At 36.3% G+C, this 27,040-nt stretch overlaps 1 protein-coding gene across 6 annotated transcripts; it reads left to right on the top strand.

Annotated features, from left to right (window-relative positions):
• The first annotated feature begins 476 nt into the window (after positions 1-476).
• Positions 477-27,040, top strand: LOC122631591 (mediator of RNA polymerase II transcription subunit 12-like). Of its 6 annotated transcripts, XM_043817476.1 has the most exons (16): positions 10,693-11,182; positions 11,265-11,334; positions 13,434-13,983; positions 14,440-14,732; positions 19,059-19,196; positions 20,728-20,795; positions 21,041-21,333; positions 21,924-22,213; positions 22,290-23,613; positions 23,959-24,139; positions 24,320-24,450; positions 24,600-24,748; positions 24,828-25,007; positions 25,138-25,242; positions 25,319-25,519; positions 25,644-27,040. In XM_043817476.1, the coding sequence occupies exons 3-16, from the start codon at positions 13,902-13,904 to the stop codon at positions 25,803-25,805; spliced, it is 3,597 nt and encodes a 1,198-aa protein (XP_043673411.1). In that variant the 5' UTR covers positions 10,693-11,182; positions 11,265-11,334; positions 13,434-13,901; the 3' UTR covers positions 25,806-27,040. The 6 variants fall into 6 exon arrangements, with proteins under 6 accessions (XP_043673415.1, XP_043673411.1, XP_043673409.1 ...); XM_043817474.1 differs by having other exon boundaries at positions 10,693-11,334; XM_043817477.1 differs by having other exon boundaries at positions 10,693-11,334; positions 24,615-24,748; positions 25,644-27,039.

The raw sequence follows: 27,040 nt of genomic DNA, 5'->3' as shown, positions 1-27,040 counted from the left end.
GATGGTGTGTTAGTATGAAAGAAAGGAGGCGCCATGGCAGTCTTAGCTCGGACAAAAGCTAGTACATGGGATTCCGTTCATTCTCCCATAAACCTTGCTCGTGCTGCTCAGGTGGGGCAGGAAAAGGAGAGGAGGCCGGCTGCCTTCCATCGTGCGACACCCACCTGGCGTCTCACCTGAAGCACCTTCGCCGCTGAGTGCTGCGTCGGTCCCCGCGAGTGCGGTGCGCGTCCTCTTCTCTTCCTCTCTCTCTCTGTACCTCCTCAACGTTCATTCATTCTCTTTTACCTCATCTCTTTCTCTTTCACTGTTTCGTTTTTTTTTCTTTTTAACTTGTCCTCTCTCTCTTTCTCTCTCTCTTTCTCTCTCTCTCTCTCTCTCTCTCTCTCTCTCTCTCTTTCTCTCTATTTTTCTCGTTTTCTCTCTCTTTCTCTTTCTCGTTCTCTCTTTCTCTCTCTCTTTTCTCTGTCTGTCTACGTTGTTCTCTCTTATCACGTCTGGAGAAAACAAAAATTTTCGATCGGACGAAGATATTTTTTTACTGATCGACAAAGTCAAAATAACGAGGAAGGATTTCACGCAAAATAAATCGAAGTGAAAAGAAAAAGAGGAAGAGGAAGAAGAGGTAACGACCACGATTATTGGTGTCGAAGGAAAATTTTGCGAGGATTGAATATGAGCGCAACTCGATTTCGCTGGATCGTGCGGTGTCTCGTGTGAAGGAAAGAGAAAGAGATTCTCGTGTCAGTGTTTCGACGAAACTTTATCGAGAATTTCGATATTTCTGTGTGAAACTCTGAAGTGTTCCCATTTTCATTTTCTCTTCCTCTTTCTATCTCTTTCTCTCTCTCTCTCTTTCTCTCTCGATCTATTTATTTATCAATCTATCTTTTCCTCTGTGAAACGGATCGACTTGAATCATCGACAACGTCCAAACATGTCAATCCCTACGTGCTCGTCGTAGGATAGCCGAGAGGTAAGTTAAAAAAATCATTTTTTATTATTTCTTTTATTTTTTCCTTCTATTTTTCGTCGAATTTCTTTCCTCAGATGTAATGCAAACATTCTGTCTAAATAATTCATACAAAATAAAACAAATGATACTATTAGAAAACGATTATTTAGATCGTATCTTATCTTATGTCATGCCTCGCAATCATCGTCGCAGATTTGTCGAGACTTCTCTACTTCACCCTCTTCATCCATTTCCCTCCTTTTCTACCCTACCCCACCCACTACCCTCTTTCGCTCGTGTGAAATTCAGCAAGGATTCGAAGCGAAATCACATCGCATTAGAGCCGAGGAGAATTCTAAGAGCAGGTGAATCAGCGTAAGAGAATGAACTCTGGCGCGCGGCAACGGCTACGAACGAACATGTGCGCAACATACCTTCGTATAACGTGCTGCTTCGTCCTAGGTGTATATGTATACGTGCATTTATATATATATATATATATATATATATATATATATATAAGGACAACGTTCTCGAGGGTAATATTGTCTCCCTCTCGAGATGACCGAGCGTGTTCCGATAGAACCATGCGAAATGGTAAATGCTCGACTGTTCCCTCGTCTCTTTCATTCTTTATACATACATACATACATACATACATACATATATATATATATATATATATTTGTACGGTTGAATGTATATACGTATGTACGTATATTCTTTTTTCTTATTTTTTGTTTATCATCACAGAAAAAAGGAAAGAAAGAAAGAAAGTAGAAAGTCTATTTGAAAACGGGTTACTCTATAAAACTTGAGAAAGTATACGTATTTCCTAAAACAAGTCAACGGAAGCAAGAAAGTTTAAAGAAGGAAAAGAAGAAAAAGAGAACGAGGAAGAAAAAGAAGGAGAAGAAGAAGAAGAAGAAGAAGAAGAAGAGAGAAAAGAAGATAAAGAAAAGGAATAAGAAAAGAAAGAGAAGAAGAAGAAACATGTTGGATATTTCCCTTGCACGACTTCGCATATAAAAGGAAGGCGCAGCTAAGAGATGAAACCGGTCTCGTTAATTTACATTACATCGGTACCTAAGTATTCTCGAAATGAAGAAAATCTATTTTCTTCTATTTTCTCATGGCATAGAAAATTCAAGAAGGTGGAGTGGGGGATACGGAGGGAAGGAGAGGAGACCGTAACAGACTTTTCATGAGCGCGTAAGAATGATAATCTACGTTCTCGTTAAGCGAACTCCTAGTTGTCGGAAAACTCCTTTCAATGTTAATAAAAGTACCTCGTAAGAATTTAAAGTTGTAAAGGTCGTGCAAAGCACATGGATCGTAACCCAATTAAATGTGCAACAATTTACCTCGTTTTTTCGCTCGAATCGTTCTCAAGTGCAATAACCTGTCTACCATTTCTTCACCATCATCATCATCATCATCATCATCATCATCATCATCATCTTCTTCTTCTTCTTTTTCTTCTTCTTCTTCTTTTTCTTACTGCGAATTCAAAGTTTCAGATCCATAGAGAAAGAGAGAGATAGAAAGAGATAGAGAGATAGAGAGAAAGAGAGAGATAGAAAGAGGTAGAGAGAGAAAGAGAGAAAGAGAGAAAGAGCGAGAGAGAGAGAGAGAGAGAGAGAGAGAGAGAGAGAGAGAGAGAGATGGCATCGTTCGTTCTCGATTATCCCACCGACTCGAGTTAGTTAATTGAGCCACGCGCCGAGAACGAGGCGATTCTCGTTAAAAAGAATTATAACGGTTAAGAGCGTTATCGTCGACGCGTAGCGAGATGAGAGAGTAAGATGATTGCGTAAAAATCAGTAGGATGAATCAATGTTGGATTTATTTATTGTGCAACCCTTCGAATCGATGCTCGTTGCATAACACGTCGATGTTTTGTCAATTGAATGTCTTTTTAATTAGACAAACCTAATCGAAATAATTCATCGTACGGTAATATAGATATATATTATAAAAATGACAGCAAAACGAAGAGACAAGACGGATAGAACAGGAATTTCGAACATAATCATTTTTATAATGTTTATAATGTTTCATTCTATTTAACGATCACATTCATTTCTATAATCATTAGTAATGTTTACGCTTATCAAATATTACATATGTTTTTTATCACGAGTAAATTTGTATAGATTCAATTTAAAGTGTTTCGGGTTATATCTCGATACGATTAATTTAATTTATATTAATCAAATATTATAAACATATTTAATCACGAGTAAATTTTAATAAATTCAACTTAAAATATTTCGGGTTATATCTCGATACGATTAATTTAAGAGAGAGAGAGAGAGAGAGAGAGAGAGAGAGAGAGAGAGAGAGAGAGAGAGAGAGAGAGAGAGAGAGAAGAAAGAGAGAGAGAGAAAGAGAAAGACTATATATCTCTCTAGGCATCGATTTAGTTATTTTCAAACAATCGCGATTTTATTCGGCGTACCGGAACGCAAGGGAATTGAGTCATGTCGAGAAATAAAGTAACTATACAGTTATATCTTAGGGGCCGTGGAGATGCGACCGTGTTAGATCGTAGATAACCCACTTTTCGAATCGATCTACTCGAGTTATATCGAATTCTGTATAGCGAGAGGCACTCGGCCAAGTTTTTCGCATCGAAAAATCGGAAGCCTGGAGGATACTTTTGTAAGAAACGACGACGACGACGACGACGACGACGATGACGACGATTGGATGCTGCTTAAAATTTTCGACGAAAGGGGATGATAAAAATGTCTTCGAACGTTGCATCGTCCCAATGCTCGATGATTCGAGTTGCTTAGAAACAGGAAATGAGAGGAAGATTTTATACCGAGTACTCAGTATAATTTTCTTCTACTCTTTTATATTCTTCCTCTTTCCACGTCGTCGAATTCTCTAGCAGCCCTTAGGCAACTTCTTCTCCAAGTAAAAATGTTCATTATCTTTGAATCTCTGCCGTAGAAGAGAAGAAAAAACAGTTAGGAAGATTACGAACTCCTGGTGGACTTCCTATGAGAAAAGAGTTGCATACGTGATGATGGATTTTAAAGTAAGATGATTGAAGGTGCACAAAATATACATATATGTATATACATATGTATGTACATGAGTATACACACGCGTACGCAAGATTATAAGTATATGTACGTCCGCTTGTTATTACTGTCACGCTCGAAGATCATCAATGCTAATTAAACTGAATGAAATCTAAACGAAGAGTTAAAACAAAAAAAGAAAAATGGAAATATTTCGAGCGGCAATAAGATCGCGTATGGATTGTCTAGGAACGTCTAGAAATCCTATCTGCCTTTTGTTATTAAGGGAACGCAGAAACTCCTCGATTTCCTGTCGAGGGAAACCGTCCACAGATGAGAAATAGCGCAGCGCGGGATGGGGAAGCTGGGATAAATGGGGAAACCAGTTTTACAGAGCGGAATAGACGCATTTCTATGTCCATCATCAGACTACTATTGTATTTAACCCGTATATACATGTACGCATATATGCATGCATAAATACATATATCTATAAGTAAGTATATTTGCTTGACGGATTTCTTTAGCGTGAAATTATGGCGATCTCCTTAGAAATGAGAATATCGATCGTACGACATAGGATTTAGTCATTTCCTTCGTTTGTTCTACCTACCTAAATGTTTGCTCCGTCAATTCATTCGAGTTTCTAGCTTCGATTCGTTGCTGGTTAATTAGATTCGTCGACGCGAGTTTCAACGGTGGCTAATTGCCGGAGAGTTAATTGTTTTGCGAAACTTCGATAAAACTGAACATATATCCGGACGAACGAACGTGTACGCGTGTGCGTGTGTGTTTACATTTGTGTGTGTGTGTGTGTGTGCGTGCGTGTAAGAGAGAAAGAAAGAGAAAGAGAAAGATAGAGAGAGAAAGAGGAAGGACTCGTCCTGTTACAACTTCATTTTATTACGCGTAGCGACGACGTTAGAACGATACTTAAACGAGTTGCTAAACGAGCTTCGACGACATCTTCGAAAGCAAAGTGAGAAATTCACTTTACACTTCTCGTTACCGTATTCCTTACTTTCTTCCTTCTATATATTTTCTCTCTTCGTTCTTGAATTCTCAACGACTATTAAATTCGAACGAATGTTTACGCGAAGCTTCTTTTAATATCTTCATCTCTGTTTCTATCTATCTATCTCTCTCTCTCTCTCTCTCTCTCTCTCTCTCTCTCTCTCTCTGTTTTTATCTCCTTCGTCTTTTCTCTCTCTCTGTTTTTATTTCTCTAGAGTCTTCTCTTTCTCTGTTTTTATCTCTTTCGAATCTTCTTTCTCTCTCTCTCTCTCTTTCTCTCTGTTTTTATCTTTCTTGAATCTTCTCTTTTCCTCTCTCCCTCCCTCCCCTCTCACTCTTCTCTTTTTTCATCGGAATGAGCAATAGGAGAGTCCGACCTTGTAATGAAAAACATTTTCACGAAGGTGATTTAAACGTTACTTTGTTCTAAGAAGTTATAAATGTACAACGGAGAACGAACGAATAACATTCGATTCGAAGCTCTCACAATACATAGAACGTCTCGAAATAATTTCTCTCCAAGGACCAAACCAGCGAACGTTTCGTTTTATCCTGAATTTCAACTTAGATAAGTATCATTCTTTTTATCGGAGATTTATCTACGATATTGATAAATCGTATTCTACGTTCTTTTCTTTTTTCTTTTTTTTCTTCAGATTTTCAACTCGTTTAATAACTTGAACGCCAAGATTAATCGAACGTTCGGCGATATTAATTAATATTGTAATTATCGAATAGATTAATATTATTGTTATTACGAGAAAGATTTTTATGGCGACAATCATCTTCGTCATCAAAGAAAAGTGATCTGTAATAATATAAGAAAGAAAGATTTAATACGAATATAATATATAATACTCATTTATAATATACTAGTTTGTTGTTTACAGAGATACGTATAAACATTATCTATTATACATTAATACATCGCAGTGTTGTTTATTTAATAACGTTCTCAATTTCTAATTGCCTCTCAATACTATTGCGTATTTGTATTACACTATTATATTATTTACTAAAATATACATAAGAATAAATTATTATATTATATTATGTTCATTTAGATATATCAAATAGTGAAGAAATTCCATCATTAAACAAAAATTTAATTTAAAGGAAAACAGCGAATACATTTTAATTAATATTAAATTCTATATGAAATTATATTTATATCTCTCTATTTCTTTTTTTTTTTTTTCTTTTTTTATAAAATTTTCGAAGAACGTTGGGTCACACGAATAAATACTAAAAATGGACTTAGCGAGAACAGATCAAAGTCTTGGCGTAAACCTGTACAGTTAGATTCTAAGCTACGATATACGAAGAAACGCGAGACAAACGCAAGCAGCAGATGTTCGTACCGTTGAAGACGCGTGTCATCGTGCGAGATAGTCTTCTTTCTCTCTCTCTCTCTTTTTCTCTTTCTAACTCAAGAAATCGTTTCACGGTGTCGTGCTCGAAGAACTCTGCTGCAACCTTCGTGAAGAAGCATTCGAGTAAACACGGTCGAGTGGAGTGACGAGAGAATGCGAGCATTACGAAGAAACGAATAGGATTATTGCACACGTTGATCGTTAATCTTACTATCAATCTTGAAATGAATATCATTTGATCATTGACAAAGAATAGATACAATCTGTTGACAAACGTTTATTCTCATATTCAATGATTCATTAAACTCCATTAATGTTAAAATGTATTCATTCATTTTACGAATATAAATTGAATATATAGGTACGGAAGAAATTTTCTCTTCTTCTTTTTCTTCATCTTTTAAATTTATGAATTATATGAAATAATTTAATATACACGCGTATTTTCTAGTTACAAATATATCATCGAGTGTATACAAGCTCTATTTTACAGATTACAAATCGATAAACGAATGAAAGAACGAAATAGAGCCTAAAGGATTAATGCAGAGAAGAGTACTTGTTAGATTTACTGTGTATATGTATCAGGGCAGTTATGATCGGAAAAGTGGATCGAGCTCGTTTAGATTTTTCTGTCATAGAGATAGGACGAGAATGGAAACCTGTTTTCAAGGAAGGAAAAGATAGGAAGAGAAAAGAGAGAAAGAGAAAGGGAGAGATAATAAAAAAAAAAAAAAAAAAAGAGAAAAAATATTTAATCGTTAGACAGGTTTAGTGAAAAAATTTCGCATACATCGAAGAACTTCTTTATCTTTTATATAGAGGGTATTTTGATTTAAATAAAAAACGAGTAAACAACAAAGAGAAAAAGAAAACAAAAAGATATAAAAGAAATCCATTTCAATCGTCTTCTCTGATAAAATCTTTTGATACTCGGAAACGTTGTTACAACTTCGTCGTTTTATTTCGACTAAACGTGTACTAGTCATTCTAACGTTTCTATCGTTATTTCCATAGAACATATCGAACGTTTTGAATTCATATTCCATCTGTTACGTTCTCGTAAACTCGGTCATGGATGAACGCGGAACGACGATAAGACTTATGGAGTTATTTTGCAAAAAAAGAAAAAAGAAACGAATTGAAAGAATCATCGTACGTTACTATATCGAGAAAGATAGAACGAAATTTATCTTTTGATTCGTTAGATTCCCAATTTGGCGAATTTAAGGAACTTAAATTGAATGTCGATATGAGAATAACTTATTATGAAAACGGTCTGAGTCATAAGCACTATAGTATAATATAGTAAACTTATATATATATATATTTTTTTTATATACTTTAAGCACATATATGCATATATTTCTTTTGTAAGAGTTTCTTGGTTAATAGTAAAAATATACTAAACATTAAAACTAACGTTATAACAAATCTATATCAAAATATTCAATAATTAATATTAAAATATATATAGATATACATATTGAATTCTTATATTATTATGAAAATGTTATATATATATATTAATGTTCAACAATATAGAATTATTATCGAAAATTGTATTATGAAAATAATATTTTAATAATATGGAAATATTTAAGGATATGTGTATATCTATTTACATATATAAAAATATATTTACAGATATTTTACTTGAGTCATTTTTTAAATTAGAATATTAGCACTTACCTATATGTGTACATAAGCACTTATATTAACGTAGTACGAAATTTCTCGGCAAGCAATTCGTATTTTTAGCATATAAATGGCAGCCATTTGTAAACGCATCAACGATTTTAGATTCTTCTCTCTCTCTCTCTCTCTCTCTCTTGGAGTGTGCGCAAAGCAGATTAATGAGTATGAAAATATCATAGTCGAGCTCGAAAATTCCATATCGACTTAAAAGAGGTTTATTTACGTGACGGCTTTTAACGGTGCATTTCATTCGATTTCCGTGTCACGCTTCGCTCCGCGTCCTCCTCCTACGCGTTGGATCGTAGCGTGGCTGTAATTTCGATCGGATCTAGGCAGGCATTAGATATACGTTCATATTTCAAAACAATATGTCGAAATATTACGAGAAAATTTCCAATAGTCATATAAATGATTCTTTATCGTCGAAAAAGTAATTTCTTTCTTTCCTCGATTATCAAAATTTCAATGTTTTTTAGATATTATCTATCAAAATTCGACGAAGATCTTTCCGTATACTTTTTTTATATGAATAATTAACGAAATAACGAATCAAAGGAGATAAAAACAAAAGAAGAAGAAAAGGAAGAAGAAGAAGGAAATTAAATGGACTAAAAATCGTTCGTGCTGAAAGTAGCTTTTTTCAAAGAAATCGTGTAATGGCTTATAGTATATTCATTTTAAAAGAAAGGATTCATTCTCACGGCGCGTCTCGATGCGAGAAAGAGACGAAGGACGCTCGGGTACGTCGATAGCGTAGAATGAAAACCCTCGGTGAAACTAGTTGTTCGGCAAAAACTAGACGCTATTCAAAGGCCGTTTGTAGCGCACGGAGAAAAAGAAAAACGAGATGAGAGGAGAGAAAGACGACGAGTTGAGAGGAGAGAGACCCTGCAGGATAAAACGAGAGGGAAAGAAAGACAGAGGGAGAGAGAGAAAGAGAGAGAGAGAGAGAGAGAGAGAGAGAGAGAGAGAAGGAAGGAGAAGAAGCATACGTCGTACGAAATAGGAGCAAAATAAAAACGGAAGTGAGACGACGAAGAGATGAGCCGGCAATGAGCTACTAGAAGTGCGTTAAACTGATCGAGAAAATCTTTGATTTTGATGTAGTCGCCTGTCTCTTTTTCCTTCTTTATATCTTTCGTTTTTTTCTATTTAATATTCATTGTTTATCTGATCTGATATTTAATCAAGCTCGATGAGAATTTTTATCGATTGTTTAGAAAGATATATACGGATAATACATTTGACGTATGCATGTATATATGTACGTATGAAATAATTCATAGGGGAAGAACAAATTCATAGGAAATTTATAGGAAAGTAACGAGAGAATATTTTTTGTAATATAATATAAATGAAAAAAAAAAAAAAAAAAAAAAAAAAATAGATATTACATTCATTTGAAGACTTCAGACACTTCTTCGAATCGTATTCCTCTCTATAATAGAATTTAAAATCATTGATGCGTTTACAAATGGCTGCCATATGACGCGATAATATTTTTTCAATTTTCTTTTTTCTTTTTCTTCCACTTTACTTTCATCCTTTTTTCTTTCTTAATACTCGTTATCATTTTGATAATAGTATCCGCCGAAAGTCGATGAGAGATATTAAAAAGCCGTCAACAAACCTTGGACTCCCCGTTGTTAAACTTATCTCAAGATCAAGATCCAGCGATCGTTGTCGTGATACTCTCGTCGAAGAATCGCGCGAAAGTGTTTTCCTTCTGACCACAGGACAGTGTTACACGGGCATTACTTACCGCAAAGAAACGTAACAACATACCTGTCTAATGTACATCTCGTTCTTGAGAATCAATATATATATATATATATATATATATATATATATATATCGTTATATTGAAATATCGTGAGAATTCAATTTTTTTCTTTTTTTCTTTTTTTCTTGTTTCTCTTCTTTTTTGTTTTTATTTCTTTTTGTCTTCCTTCTTTTTTTTTCTTTTTTTCTTTTTATTCAAATTACGTTACGAAAAATCGAAAAATCGTCGTCGGTGTTAAGAAGAGACGAGTGAACGCGATGAATTTACCATGATCACGAGAAAAAAATTGGCTATTCAGGTGTTGCCCAGAGGCGAACAACGTCACGCGTTGGATTCGAAGGAGAAAGCTCGGTTCACACCGAACTCTCACGTTCTTTCTGTCTCTCTCCCACTCTTTCTCTCTCTCTTTCTTTTAACTGATATTGGTGAACACCACACTGATCGTTCGTGAATACGCACACGCGTTTAGTATGTCAGGTTACATACACGGTATGTAGTAATATAATCGTGTCTGCAGAAGCGTCAATCGCGAGAGAGTAACAACTTAGCGATTCAGTGTTACGATTCTATACCACGTGATTATTTAATGGCGAGTACCTACGAAATACGACTTTTTACGAATACTTTATTACGTCTTATCTTTTCGTTCATTTCTTCTTTTCTCTTTCTTTCTCTTTCTCTTTATATCCCGTTCGATGCGATGGTAAAGTAATAACATAATGAAAAAAAGAGAAAGAAAGAAAAAAATAAAAGATAAAAAAGGATAAAGAAGATAAAAAAACAAGGTAGAAAAGAAATTGCTGGCAGGTTTCTCGAGTCTAAGGATTCAAGAGAAAGAGAAAAAGGAAGAGAGAGAAATAGAAATAAGCAATAATTTCTTCGATCGATCGGTAAAATTTAGCCGAGATCGCGAATCGAATATACGACACTAGGAAAGAAATAACGAATCGCCGAAAGACGAGCGATTGCGATTGCTATTGCTATTGCGCTTGCTTACGGCTTGAATATACGATCGATATCGTCACGCCGGCTTGTTATCTCGTGGTACGGAAAAGGCTGTTATCCGAACGAGTCGTATCTAAAAAGCGAAGGTAAAAGTTAAGGGAGAAAGGAACGATGAGAAAAATTTCTCATTTCTTCTCTTTGATGGAGTCACTACGGAATATGATTTTCTTTTTATATTTCTTTTCTTTTCTTTTTTTTTTTTTTTATATGAAAAAAATGAGAAAGGAAAAAGAAACGAGTGACCCATAACTCTGATATCTTCTACGGCAAAAGGAAGAAGAAGAATAATATTTGCCGGCAAAGAATACTGGAATAGAAGGTATACGTTACATAGATAGACGGAAATAGAAATATCTTTCGAAATATATACTTTCGGATATACCGAGTGAAATTTATTCAAGGTCAAGGAGGAAACAGGAAGGCCAAGATTTAGGACGTTTCCACATCCTGTGACAAGGTCCTTAGTTCGAGGTATACCGACAAATGGGGAGAAAGAAAGAGAAGGAAAGAGAGCGAGAACAAGAAAAAAAAAGAGAGAGAGAGAGAAAAGGAGGGAGAGAAACGGAAGACACAAGTGTCGTCCACTCTTTCGGAGGGTTCCTTCGAATACGAAGCAATGGGGAAAGAAAGAGAGAAAGAGAGGAAGATGACGCATACGAGACGTGTGTCGTGAGAAAATACGTTGGAGTAAGCTTGATCGATAAAGAAAGAAAGAAAGAAAGAAAGAAAGAAAGAAAGAAAGAAAGAAAGAGAAAGACTTCTACAGTGATCCACATATCCAGCCCTATTGGTAGAGAACGTAGTAAACTCTAACATAAGAGCTAGAACGACTCGGAAGGTAGGGGCCGTTTAAACGATTCAACCATGCGTGATTCCCCTCTCCTTGGCGCGTGTACTCGTGCTTGAGCGTGTTATACAGGTGAACACGAGAGAGGAAAAGAGAGAAATGGAGACGGAGAGAAGAGCGAAACGAGTCTCGTGGAAAAGAGGTAAGAGAGCGGGAGAAAATAGGAAAAGAGCGAAGGATTTCTTCGTTGCAGGCCGATGCCTTCCTATTTTCTTCTCTCTCTCTCTCTCTCTCTCCTTCTCTCTCTTTCGTTCTCTTTCTTTCTCTCTCATTTTCTTGAAGAACGTTGGCCTTCGTTAACGGCCATTCTGCGTTTTATGTACCATTGTTCATTGATATCTTATCGGACAGCATCGTTATCGTGTTTCGTGTTCCTTCTCGCGATCGAGTTTGTGTGGAAAAGAAAAAGAATAATTTTTACTCCACCCCCTCCTCCATTCTACCCCTTCTTCATCTTCTTAAGATTTTATAATAATCCATTAGTAATCTAATTTGAATTTATATTCTATTAGAATTCATTATTCGTTGAATATATCGTTATTTGAATTCTTCTTCTTATTCCCGATTGAATATCTCCTACGTTTTCAAATCTAATACAAGATTGTTGTGTTTATTTAATTTTTCTTTTTCATTTCTTTTTTTTTTTTTTTTTTTTTTTTTTACCTTTGACATTCAAATGAAATATTATGTTTTCTTCCCCGCATCCCCCCACCACTTCCTCCGCGCTGTCCCCTTTATATCTACCATCCAGATAATTTCATTTCCATTTTATTCTATTTAAATGAGACACTTGTAAATAAAACTAATTAAAACCCAATTAGAAACTTCGATAAAAGATGTTTAACTCGAACGAGTTATCCTTATCGTGTTCGTTAAATTAATTCTAAACATATTCAAATTCCTTCTAACATGATCCTCTCGCTTCTCTCTTCCTTTCTTCTGAGAAAGAAAGAAAGAAAGAAAGAAAGAAGAAAAAAACAAGGAGGAAAAAAAAAGAGAGAGAGAGAGAGAGAAAAGAAAAAGCCAGAAGAAAGAAAAAGATATTCAATATTACGGCGTCGAGAGAGACGCGTCAAGGATAAAATTTCGTAAGTTTCTATTCAAAGCGATAAATTTTCGAAATAAAGACTCTTCGAATATCAAGAAGACTCATGGAGAAAAGTAGAAGCTTCGATCGGTCCTCTTCTTCTTGGAAAGAGATCAAGAAAGTGGAGTACGCGAGATGGCACACGTTCTTTCTCTCTCTCTCTCTCTCTCTTGCGAGTATATACATTATATGTGTGTATGCGCGTGCGTGTGTGTATATATGTAAGTACCTTCTTCTTGCTGTACCAGAAGATCTATCGAGGATCGAGAGATCGTCTGACCGGTGACAGTAGCGGCAGCTTGATATTCGTCCGACGCGCGCCACGGAGTCCGGCTGAGTATGGACTTGGAATAAATTATCTCGGCGTCTGTGTCTCTTCTCTTTCATTCTCTCTCTCTCTCTCTCTCTCTCTCTCTCTCTGTCTCTCTTTTTCTTTCTTTTTTTCTCTCTCTTACTCACTCACTCACTCACTCACTCACTCCCACCATGTCTCCTTCCTCTTTTCATCCTCGACGAGTCTCCTTTCTTTCTCCGCTACGTCCATCTTCCTCCCACCCTCTCTTTCCCTCTTTCTCCTTCTTTCTCTTACTCTTTCTCTTACTCTTTCTCTTATTCTTACTCTTTCTCTTTCCTCAGCTCGATCGTTCTCCCTCCGTAGTTCGTAATGATTTCTCGTGGCGTGGTGGGACGATACCGGAAGTGAAGTCAGAATGGCGGAACCAGACGTTCACTCAATGGAAAGTTAGACTTCTTTCAGTACGCTCGAGAAGTGGTCACATTGTTCTTCGATCTTGAGGGATCTTTTGGGGTTTTAAGGGAAAAAAACGAAATAAAAAGGAAACAAGAAAAGAGGAAAAGAAAGGAGAAAAAAGAAGAAAGAAATAAATCGAAATTATATCCTCGAAATCTTGTCGGATTGGAGAAAAATTGTGTTCGGATATATATTTAACGCATCGTTTCGTTCTCTCTTTCACGAGGCGCGAAAAGTGATAAGGAGAAGCTCGCGTGCTCTCGAGCGAGTGCGAAGGATCCGTTTGTAAGGAGGGTGAGAGTGGGGGGAGGAAGAGGAGATCCATACGTGGTTCATGAAACCACCCTTCAGAGATGGTCAGCCAACACGCGATGGCCACTACCGTTCGCAAAGTAAAGCAGGAGAATCGTCTTAGGCGACAGAATCAGAATCAAGGTACATGTGTTTTGCGTGTACGCGCATGACATTTGTGTCTATCTGTGTGTCTCTGTGTGTCTCTCTGTGTATGTTTCTGTGTATTGTATATATTGTGTATTCCGTTGATATTCTCTTTGCATGCGACAGTGAATAATAAAGTTTTATAACGCTAAAAAATAACGCTAAACAATATATATATATATATATATGCATATGTATATAACTATATATATATATGTATATATATATGTGTGTATGTATGTATATACACACACAAACGGATGTTACGTAATAAAATGTAAAAACAAAAAAAATTATGGAATGGATTGACGATGTATAAATATTTCTTGATAAATATACGCAAGTTTATTACGACAAAAAAAAAAAAGAAAAGAAAAGAGAAAGAAAAAAAGCGTGAATACGTTAATTTAATGGCGATAAAATAAAGCGAGTTCTTGTTTGTCGTCGTTGCAGATGAGGAGGGACCTTACAAGGCAATACCACCACCGAAACCGGTGCCGAACAATCAGAAGAAACAGAACGGGCAGCAGTGGGACGATCGGCGAGCGGTAGCCTTAGCACATCCGCAAGTACCAACTTCCGGTACAGAAAGAAGAGACGCGAATCACGTTGGAACAGAGATCCGAAATTCCGGGCAAATTCCTTTTGCACCGGAATACAGGATGCCACCGCTCTACGGAGAGGAACAGAGTTCGAGTCAGGCTCAACAGGCGGCCAGTTTGCAGACTCACAGTAGCAAGTTTCCGGTAAGTGTATGCTCCTTGTAACGAATGTATCGATTGAAATCTTCGTTCGCAAGAACTCATTAGAAACATTTTATCGGGGAATCTCGATAAACGAGGACGATTTTAAAAGGAGACAGAAATGTGGAATGAAAAAAAAAAAAAATCTTATCTTGACGAAGAAAAATTTCAACGAGAAATTGTTACGATCTTTGGACTCTTTTACTTCGATGGAAAAGAGAAAAGGGAAGGTTAAAAGAAGGAAAAGAAAAGAAATAAAAAATGAGGAATAAAAAAGAAAATTAAAAAGGAAGGAGAGATAGTACGTAAAGAATAACATAGGTGGTAGTACGCGTCATGGATGGTGCGGTAAGTTAATTAACGAGGGACCGACTACATTTATTCCACATGCTTACGAACGGAGACGAGCATGTGTATGCGTTATGTGTGTGTCTCTACTTGTATATATGAGGAGGAGCACCTACGACACGATATACTCTACGACGTCAACCGTATTCGTATCTCTCTACGATCCTTTCTTCTCTTTTCTTCTATTTTTTTTTTCATATATATATATATATATATATATATATATATATATATCCAAACGAGCAAACTCGACCGCGTGTCGCTAAATTTTACTGCCAGCCTCGATAACCGCAAGTGAAATTATTATCAAGACGATATGATAATTTCATTTTCTTTATTTCAAGAGCTCCCGTAAAGCCACCGTAAGATCACGACTATATTATACCATACGTAGGTTGGCAAGTAGGTAGATAGATATAACGTTCCCGAACAACTCCAGATTTTTCTTCACTCAAGAAATTATAATTTTTTTTTTCTTCTCGCATGTTCCTCCTTAATACTTATTTGCACGTGCAAAATTAAAATAAATCGAGAAATCTCACGTGTTCCTATACATACATACATACATACATACATACATACATATATGTGTGTGTGTACACACGTGTACACATACTTATATATATTACTTTTTTCTTTATCACATCGTCATGAATTCGCTCGTATATGTATTTACATATATATTACGGAGGCACGAATGATCGAATTAAATGCGGACACTGGACTCCAAGTGAAATCTTCAAATAGCAGTTCATTGTATGTTGGTACGTAGACTCTTGGGAAGATTCTCAGAGAGGACTACATTGGTACAAAGTGGTGAAGGGAAAGGAGGAGGGGGGAGGGGCATCATACGGTCGTTATTACCGTTTACCGGAAGCCAGAAGTGTTGCGATAGCCGTTCAGATAGACCACTTTTCTATACGAGTCCCCGAAGGCGAGAAGAAATCGAGTAGAAGATCGCGATCGATGAATAGTCTGACGCATCATCGACTTTCCTATGTTTTTGATCATCTCTTGTAAACTCTCCTTGAATTCTTCTTTGTCATCGTGTATCGATTGATATAATTATCAACGTTGTTTTATCAGCCTTAATCTTCTAGTTCGTCAGATAATTTGATATCTAATTAATGTACCTATTAAGTTTAGATAAAATAAATAAAAAATATTACAGAATTCATTGTTACATTTTGTAAGTATTATTAGAACGTATACTTTGAATCTTTCAGAAGAAATCTCCAAAAAAAAAAAATGTTTAATGAAATTCATAAAATTCCACGTCTAAATTTTCTGATCTTTAAGATATCCGACGTATTAACGATATCTTTCATAACATTTTGTAGATAAAAAATACAGCATTCCTCGTTATCATTTTTACTATTATTAAAAAAGTATAGTCTTGATCGTTTAAATGCGATCTACGAAAAAATTTTAATCTATAAAAAAATCTATTAAATAAGATCTACAACATTACTCAACATATTAACGAAAACAAAAGAAAGAAAGAAAGACGAATAAAAAGAAATATTGTGATTTCTTCAGAATGATATCTTCAATTACTTTACGCTGTATAAATATTTGATCAAAATGAAAAAAAAAGTCGGACTTTTCAAAACGATTATGAAGATCCGAGCAAGAGCATTAACAAACGAATTTCCCGGATTTCTTGATCTTTTTCATATCCCGGAAATGGAACTCGCGCGAAACGAATATGTAACTTCCCCTCCTCCGTATTTGTCGAAATTATTGTGGTGTAAGATAGCACGTTATTCCGCACCAACCGCAAAGAAGATCTTTATCCGTCCATGGAAGTAATCGTGTTACGATGGAAATTACGTCCGACAACGGTAAAGCTTTCCTGGATTATTCTAGCATCGAAGAGAGATCGCAACCTGTAAGGACTTTAACACACTTCTCATAGTAAGAATGTAGAAGTAAACGAGTTAAACTATTCGAACTAGTTATTCGCGGACATGTAAGATCCTACACTAATTCGCATCCTAATTATCCATAAACGTCGTATTTCCGACTTGATTTTCCATTATGCGATAATCTCAGAACAGAAGTGCTCGCAATTTTTTTTTTCGATCGCGTACGGCTAAGTGCTTTTAAACCGAAGTAGTATATCTCGGTTCGGTGACACCTACGCGCAAGATATATCTTTCTATGGGGTGTACCTTCGTTTAAAATCAACTTAAAAGAGAACGTGTTCCAAATAAAAGTAATGATAGTTGAGGGAAAAAGGGGAAAAGAAAAAGAAAAAGAAAAAGAAAAAAGAAAAGAAAAGGAAATATAAAATCAATCGTCCGAACTAACGTCATTACTTCGAATTGGAAATCTCTTACGAGTAAGATCTAAAGCGTAAACAATTTTTCGAAATCTCTATCTCCGAATAGAATGTAGAATATTTCAAATTGTTTGTTTCTATTAAACGCAGACGATCTTTTTTACGATTATCGAATAATATTTATGAACATTTTAAGAACGTTCGACGTTGTAACGTAAGTTGGGAAAGATCGATTGACCTACATTCTGTAAGGCTCTTGTTTAATCCTTAAGAACGGTTAATGGAACACCCTGTATATGGAACACACGTCGAGGTTAGTCTCGATGTATCTCGGAGGGACTCCTCGTGTATCATGGGAATGGAAACAAGAAGTACCTTCCGATCGAATCGTTCGGTAAAGAGCGCATGTGCATCCTCGTCTTTTCTCGTATTAACATTGTCAAGAGAGATCTCGAATGCCAATGAGAAAAGAAAAATATGTACGCGTCGCGACGATCTTGTTCCTTCCGTTTTCATGTTCCTAGAGCGAAGAATCTTTCTCTCTCTCTCTCTCTTTCTCTCTTTCTCTCTGTATCTTTTCATTTTCTCTTTCTCTCTTTCTCTCTCTCTCTTTCTGTTTCTCTCTTTCTCACTCTCTCTCTCTTTATTGGAATTCACTGCCTTTCACCATCCAACAACACACGTACGCTAGGCGTCTCCTCAAAATTTACTTTGTAACTCTTCGTTGCACGCACGTTTCTTCCTCTCGTCATTTAATTAGAATAAACTCGGTGTTAAGCTTATTTATCCTTTTACTTTTTCTTCTTCTCCTTCTTCTTCTTTTCTCTTTTTCTTTTTTGTCTCTTTTCTTTTTTTTTTTTGTCTTTTTTCCTTTAACATTAGATTCTTTTACGGAACTCATCGATTTATAACGGATCTCAGATTTCTTCTTTAATTGAAGTTATTGAAATTATGGATATTTGTTTTTCTTTATTTCTTTATTTTTTTAATCAATTTATATGCTGACTTTAATTGGTCCAATAATATGAACTATGTTTTGTATATATATATATATATATATATATATATATATATATATTGGCGAATTTAGCTTTCAAGTTGCCTAAGGCGTTTGACAAATTTTGGGGGCCCCATTAAAGTAAATTAATTATGCATAATATATATTTTCTCGCTTGGACTGTTTATGCAAATGGCCAAGTGAGAAATAAATCGTTCAAATACGATTATAATCAGAAATATTGAAATAAATGTTATATATCGGCCAATAGATTATTCAATGATATATATTACATAATATAAATTTATATTATCGTATTGGAAAGTCTCTGTCTTATGAAGTTCGAAACGAACGCCTCTACCGTTTGTACGTAAATCCGTTATTGTACATATCATGTTAATAAAATTTTTATTATGTATATAGCACAAGCAGATATTGTAAGGAAAAAAAATTGCATTTATTAATAAGTTGAATTCAATTTGATTGAATGCAATAAAAAATTAATACAATAAAAAATTAATTATTAAATATTAAATAATTAATAATTAATTATAATTAATTATTAACAATATTAAATACAATAAAAAATAGGTATATAACGTCCATTAATTTTAATATTAAATTAATATTTTTTATTTTACATTTAAAAGAATATTAGAAATAGGATAAGTAAGAGAAATTTCGACATTTTCGATTGCAGATAGAAAGAGAGGTGGTCCTGTCATCAGGGGATAAGAATTCAAAGATTCCCATTCTTCACGAGTACAAACAGAGGACTGCCGGAAGAGTAGCGATCGCACCGGATGCTCCTATCAAGCAGCAGGCTTGGGTACAAGAGGTAAGAAAAGATATTAACGATAATCATCTTTTCTTCGTTCTAACCAACACCTTCGTATGTCGTTAAAACGAATAAATCGTCAATTTCGAGACAATTAATTGTTTATTATAGAAAAGCGCAGTTTTAATTAATGAATCATCCGTGAATCGTTAACGTACGAAAATCTATTTCTAAAAGTCATGATCGATCGTTACACCCACGTCAAACTAATTGTTTGAGTATGGTTTTATTTGTAGGCGGACAAGAAAGAAATAGACAGAGAGACAGATAGAGAGAGAAAGAAATAAACAGAGAGACAGATAGATAGATAGAGAGAGAGAGAGAGAGAGAGAGAGAGAGAGAGAGAGAGAGAGAGAGAGAGAGAGAGAGAGAGAGAGAGAGAGAGAGAGAAAGAGAAAGATATGTAGGCTTTCTTTCAGATTTTTATCACTAACTCGCTGAGAACATGTTACAATATCCTTTCATTAACGCAATCCTTTCTACCTCTCTGGTATATTAAATTTCTCCAGTTGCGTTATAATATAGTACTACACTGTGTATTATTAACATGCTCTTACGAAAGATAATAATGGTAATAATAATAAGAAAAAGTGAATACCCATTGTAACATAGAATCTAGTTTACTTGGTTAGTACTTTGGAAAACAAAAATAAAAAGAAAACAGAAAAAAGAAGAGAAAAAGAACTAAAGTATCTGGATATCTCTTTGAGGACATAATTATACACGCACGTCTACGTATATATGTACTTACATTTACATAACTATAAAAATAAAAACGACAAGGTGGATTATTCAGTTGAGAAAGTTGAGAAATAAAAAAAGAACGATAGGCTACTCGCTTCGGAACTTCGGAAGTATGGATCACATCAGAAATGATGAGAAGTATGAACTTACGTTGTTAAGATCGTGAATTTCGTGAAGTATGGTCGTTGGGATGACGTTTTTCGGCCTCTTCTCTGGGGGCAAAAATAATCATTTTTTATCTTTGAAATGCGCGTAATCCTGACGGTGGGTATCCGTAGAGAGTCATAAGTCAGAAAAGCTTTTTCCGTATGCACGATACGTTGCTTTAGGGCCCTATGCTTGAGAGAGCCACGCTAGGTTCTCTCTCTCTCTCTCTCTCTTTCTTTCTTTCTTTCTTTCTTTCTTTCTTTTTCTCTCGCTTTGCACCAGGCAAAGCGTTGTTATTCCAAGCGCATCCCTTCCTAAGAACCGGAGAATTCAGTCCGACAACTTTGAAATTCCATGTGTGGCTTAAGCGCACACGCGCTTCGCTCTTACAGCCGCCTCGAGCCATTAGCCGTCCACTGCCCTCTTCGAAAGAGAATCATTTTCTGGGATTCCGAGGAATCACTTTTGTAGGAAAAATTTCAAACTTGAAATGACATTGCTTTTGGTAGGAAGAAATAATGGTAGTGGGGGAGAAAAAGAAATCTCACGTATTAGAACCGTGAGACGAGGCGCGTTCGATCGGCGCATTCGAATTTATATCTTTTTTATTCGTTTTTTTTTTTCTTCTTTCCCTTTCCAGGCGAATCAAATGCACGAAGTGAGGCAAGAAGCTCAAGCGAGGAACTATCAATCGCAAGAATCGTCATTGTAAATATTCCATTTGTTTTAATAATAATCGGTCAATGATATTTTTTTAAGTCCCTAGGATAACTTTTATTGCGTTTGATTTATAAACCTTCCAATTGGATTTACATATGCGATTGCAATAATTTAAAAAGAAAATTATGCATATTTTCGACGAATGATAATAAAAGTTATCCTACGATTAAAAATTTTCAATCGAATTTTTAATAACTGTAATAAATCTTCGTTATAATTTTATTTCTTATTAGATCGACCACGAGTGGAACGGTCGTAAGATCGACAAAGATAGACGAAGAGAAATCCAAGTCCTTGTCAAGGACCTATCATACCATCAAGGACATGATATCCAGTCGATTTGGTCAGAATCGCAAGGACGTCGAACCAGAACCGGAAGCGAGTTTGAACAACGCCGCTGACGAGCTAAGGAAACCTAGTAAGAGTATCGAGGAGGAAGAAGCGAAAAAGAAGGAAGCCATTTACGGGAAACCTCGTGCTCAAGAACCTCCTGTCAACATGCAGCAGTATCCTAAAAACGCTTACGGTAAAACGAACTCGATCGTGATTTTTATCGAACCATCGATAAAACAACAATCGATCTTCGATCGGGGAAGGAAAAGGAATATAATTTTTAAAGTAAAGAAAAAGAAATGAAATGATTAATCGAGTAGAGACAAACAAAATAATAAGATAAAATAAAAATAATATTAATAATAATAATAATAATAATAATAATAATAATAATAATAATAATAATAGTATTAAAACTAAAACACGGTGGATGACCGAGTGGAATTATAAATAATAATAATAAGCATGCACAGCGAGCGTATCGCGAAGCTCGATGTTCTCGCTATAATTAGCGACGCCATCTTTATTAATGAGAAACGCGCGTTACGTACTTTTCTTCGGTCAATGCGCAGAGCAACGAACTCCCGCGATAAATAACAGAACTCTCGCGTGAGTGATTCGATTGGATTGGATTTTATCGTGGTATAACTTCGTTACACAATTGTAATTTCAGCATGAGAATTGGACCGATTGTCTGTTACTTCCTCGATCTTCGATCGTGTTCTGTACTCGGAGAGTAGTTACATCGGAGACGTTCTATCTGCGATGATATCGATGATTTAGGTCAATACGGGCATTCGTACAGTTACCAGAGCAATCAACAAAACGTACCACTACCTGGTCAACTTCAGCCGAACTTACCGGGACAGAGCGCACAGCTTCACGTAACCCATCACGCTCCGGTTAGTGGAGTACAGACGGTTCATCAAACTCAACTACCTTCTTTCGGTCAATCAACGCCAGGTGGTCAACAGGTGCAAAATGTCGCCAGAGATTACGTTGTTCAAGGGACAGTCGAATTGACGAATCAACAATCACATCAAGGACTTCATTCGAATCCTTCTCAGGGACAGGTATAATGGTCGAAGTTTCTTTTATATCACGAGATACAAGTAATCTAACTAGATTCTTTTGAAAAATATAAAACAGGGCCAGAATAGCACGGTGCAGAAACAGCAGCAGCAACAGCACGGACTACCGATGCAACAACAACAGCAACAACAGCAACAGCAGCAACAACAACAGCAACAACAGCCACAACAACAACAACAACAACAACAACAACAACAACAACAACAAGTAGGAAACAGTATGCAGCACATGAGTCAACCGTACCAAAGCACCCAACAATTAATGCATCAGAACCAAAATCATCACCAAAGTCCACGATTCGCGCAACAGCACGCTCAGAACATGCACCAACGTCAGTTGATTCAGCAGATGCATCAGCAACAAATGGCGGGGCAACAGCAAGGCGGTGCGAGAAGTGCTCAACCACAACCACAACCACAACCACAACCACAACAACAACAACAACAACAGGCATATTTCTCAAACAGTGTATCGTACCAACAATATCAACAAGCTAGACAGGCTATGTCCAGGTCGCAAATCGATCTACCGAGTACCTCTAGACAAACTCAAGAGTTAAGGATATCCAGTCAAGAGGTATATTATCATTATGCTCAAGGGAGGCCAAGGTACGGTGTACCACAAGTCTACATGAAGTCGGAAACCAATCAAGAGGTCGAATTTCAAAGGCGAAATTCAGCGAAGGGAATAGAGAAGGCAGCCTCTCAACCTCAGCTCTCTTATGAAGAGGAGCGAGCTATTAGCGAAGCATCGAGAAATCCGGTGGTCGATGGACTGAAGAATCACACGATGGATCCATTGGACAAGGAGAAGTACGAGATAACCGTTGAAGATCGAGGACAGAACGAGTTTGGTAGGAATGGTTCCCAAAGAAAAGAGGATTATAGGCCGGAAACTAGCTTTGGTATACATAGGGACGAAATGATAAGATCCTCGACGAGAGATCACGAACATTCTGGGGTTAATATTATTCAACAGGAGAGTCAAGATTCGCCGGAGAATATATCAGTTCAAAAGAGGATCGAGGAATTGCAAAGGAGAACCGAACACGATAATAACCATTCGATTGTTGGTAAAATATCGAAAGAATCTGATATGGAAGCAACGAGGATCGGAGCCAGTTCCAAAACTTTAGGGTTGGACGTTTCGAAGAGACTAGAAGCTGGTTCCTCCTATTCGGGAAAAGATTCTGCCACGAAATCTGACAGTCGAAAGGATGAACTGGAACAGGGTATCGCTCGACTTAAGATTCAAAATCAAGGATCTGGTTCGGATTACGATAAAGCCGGTCAGAGTTCTTCGAACGTCGATTCTGGAAGGGGTTCTGCGGTTTATTCCAGTGGAAGGCGACCACCTCCTGAGGATCGAAATTTGACGCAAGGTTCGTACTCTGTATTTCATCTTCGTACGACTTTTCTCTTGGATGATATTAAAATTAAAAAAAGATATATAGGATACATTTTTTAGGATTATAGGATACATTTATTGATCGATACTTCATTATGATCTCTTTTCCTTTTTTCTCTCTTTTTTTCTTTCTTCTAACGATTGCTTTCCTCGGTAAAACGTTATTAATTTTTTGATTATTTAATAAGTCGAAAAGAACTTTGATTAATAAATCTATTATTTCGTTTGACTCATAAATGAAGAAGAAGGAGATAATCTTCAATTCTGAAAGGAAAGTAGATTATAGAGAAGCTATATTTTCTGTCCTACTTAATAACAGCGCAAGACTCCGAATGGGTCGATATAGTGGAATCCGAATTGAGGAGCATTTTAGAACCAAGAGACGTTCCAGCGATGGCACACTCGACTCTATCCGAAAGTGTATCGTCCGTGACACCGCCTTTACCGCCTCTATCACCCCATGAAAGCCCACGGACGCCAAGAAATCGATACTCGGCGAGGTAACATGACTTCAAACGGATCCCTTCTTCCTATAAACGATGATGCTACTTCCGGTCATTGCGTCGGCTCACCTTCGAATTTTTTTTTTTTTAACCGTAGAGTTCAGATCGAATCGGGCGCTTTACTTCGCGGTGAGCGTTAAAAGGATATAATCGATCGAGTATTAATATCTTTTTCAGCTTGCCTTACGGTTCCAAGCCGAGTTACGGTGATTATGGCAAAGCAATGGAAAAGAGAGGGTTCCTAAGCAGTTCGAAACATCGCGGTGCTTCTACATCGAAAAAGGATTCGAATAAAAAGTTCTCTCATCGTAAGTTTATGGATTATTATGATTTGTTTCCAATAAAACAAAAAAGAAAACAAAAACAAAAAGAACTAAAAAAGACAACCAAAAAAAAAACAAAAAGAAACTTTGTATAATTTATACAAAAAAACATATCGGCATGTAACTTACGTTAGTTTTTGACTGGGAAGTTGCTGATCTGACGTCTACGACGACCGGACTTGATTTGGATTCGATGCTGGACCGCAGTGATTCCGATCTTAGTACCAACGACGCTAGAACGATCAGGAAGCAATTGGAAGGCTTGGAAAATATGTATAGCGAGGTAACTGTCCAGTTACGATATATGAATCACTAATGAAACAAATTCCTTATTTTAAATTTTTATGCTTCGTTCTTTATAGGTATTGAAACTGTTGGGTGGTAGTGTTAAGAAGAGACGAAAGACGAGAGGTTTGACCAGTTACGGTTCCGTTTCTTCGTTACCAACGTCATCGGTATCTTCTAGACCAGTTACGAGACATCACGATAAACGTAGATCGCATATGATTGATGATCGTATGAAAAAAGCCAAAGACATCAAGGTTAGCAAGGGATCAATTAAACACAATAATAATAATAATGATGACGATGATGACGATGATGATGATGATAATGATAATAATAATATACGAGGAATGGATCAACTATAGTGTTCATTCCATTTTATTTCAGAGTATCAACAAAAGATTTCAACTGTTGGAGTCTCACGTGGTGACGTTGGCACGTTCGGTGGCACATCTCAGCTCGGAGATGAGAACACAGCACATGATGATGCAGGTGAGCGAGAACGCGAAAATTGTAACGGGAATCGAAGCGACTGTCGCAAGACTCCACTACTACCAGGTTTTCGCAGGAAATGGAGAACATAAGGGGGGAAATCGCGGCACTTCGAACCCAAACGAGCATGGCGATGGTGAGATCGCAGTCGCAGCCGTTGATAAAGGACTCCGAATTACCGGCTCTGTCCAATCCGTCGAGGGTGAAAAAACTGACCAAGTTTTTCGGAACGGAACCACCCCTTATCAGACTCTTCCTCAGGGAACTTGGGTATGAGGTTGGTAAATGATGATTAAAAAGAAAAAAGCAAACAAAAGAAAGAAAAGAAGAAGAAGAAGCAACTTGGAGAAATTCCAATGAACTCATTGAATTCGATACGAACTGGTTTTCCTGCTTCACAGAAATACGCGAGTGCCTTCGAGAAGGAGAAGGTCGGTATGGTGGAGTTGCCCTACTTGAGCGAGGAGAGATTACAAAAAATGGGAATACCCTTGGGACCAAGGCTGAGAATCCTACAGGAGGCAAGGATATCCGTGTGCAAGGACGCTGTTTACGTCGTATGAAACGATACGCCCTCTTTTATCGCTTCGTCGATAACGAGACCACTTTCATTATATGATGTTATATTTTTTTTTCTTCTCTCTTTCTCTTTCCTCTTTTTTATTTTTTTATTTTCTCTCGTTTATTCAATCCGACAGGTTTTAAAGCGTACCAAAATGTACATAGGATCAAACGCACGTTTGTGCGTACCTCCGACTGAAAGGATTAGCATATAGACTTTAAATCGTACAGACCATTTTTATATAATATTATTCATTTTGACGATGGTAATAATAATAATTATAATAATTATTATTATATTTATTATAATTATTTTATTATTATTATTATTATTATTATTATTATTATTATTATTATTATTATTATTATTATTATTATTTGCGTATATCACGTGTATAGTACTTAATAAGAATAACAGCTGGTAATGTTAATAAATGGTAATAATATCTATTAATTTAAGCTATTATTATAAAGTAGCGATAGTATCGAGCAAATAAAGGGCTCGATTATTTTAAAAACATAAGGGACAAGACCAGACCTGCCGCGTTATTTTTATAATATATTATAGTTAAAGTTTTCCAAACGCACAGCACGTAAGTAATCTTGCGAGCTCATCTTATAAATGAAGATCCGCAAATGTATGTTTGCCAAAGAGAGACGTATGACATATACGACATATAGCTAACGAATATTTGTATTTTATTATTATTATTATTATTATTATTATTATTATTATTATTATTATTATTATTATTATTATTATTATTATTATTGTGTTGTTAAATCTTGTATTTAATAAACGATTCGATATAAGCTTTCTCAAGCAAAAGATATAGTCTCGTTCCTCGTTACATCGAGTATATCTATAGATATTTATAGATCGAACGAAACTCGAACCGAGTATAGAAATTCAAAGTTTGGCGGGAAAAGGTGGCTTTGACGGACCGACGAAGTTTCTACGTGACCAGGAATCTTCTTCAATTGAATAATCACGCGTTAACTGTGTTCCCTCAACGTGAACACCGCCGTTCCGTAAGTCGAGCAAAGTGATCTGTTATTATGGCCCCTGACCTCGGGCAGAGAACGTAATTGACGCCTCGACGATCGTAATTATTTCGCTTATGATCATCGACGGATCGATTTTAATGACGTTGAGAAAACTACGTCGATACGAAAGTAACAATCGCAGTCTCGAAAACCAGACTCATTTTTTCTCTTCTTCTTTTTTCCCTTTTTA

Source organism: Vespula pensylvanica, chromosome 9, assembly GCF_014466175.1.
Source record: "Vespula pensylvanica isolate Volc-1 chromosome 9, ASM1446617v1, whole genome shotgun sequence".
NCBI lineage: Eukaryota > Metazoa > Arthropoda > Insecta > Hymenoptera > Vespidae > Vespula > Vespula pensylvanica.
The sequence above is the reverse complement of the archived record's forward strand: the minus strand, read 5'-3'. Positions and strand labels throughout refer to the sequence as shown.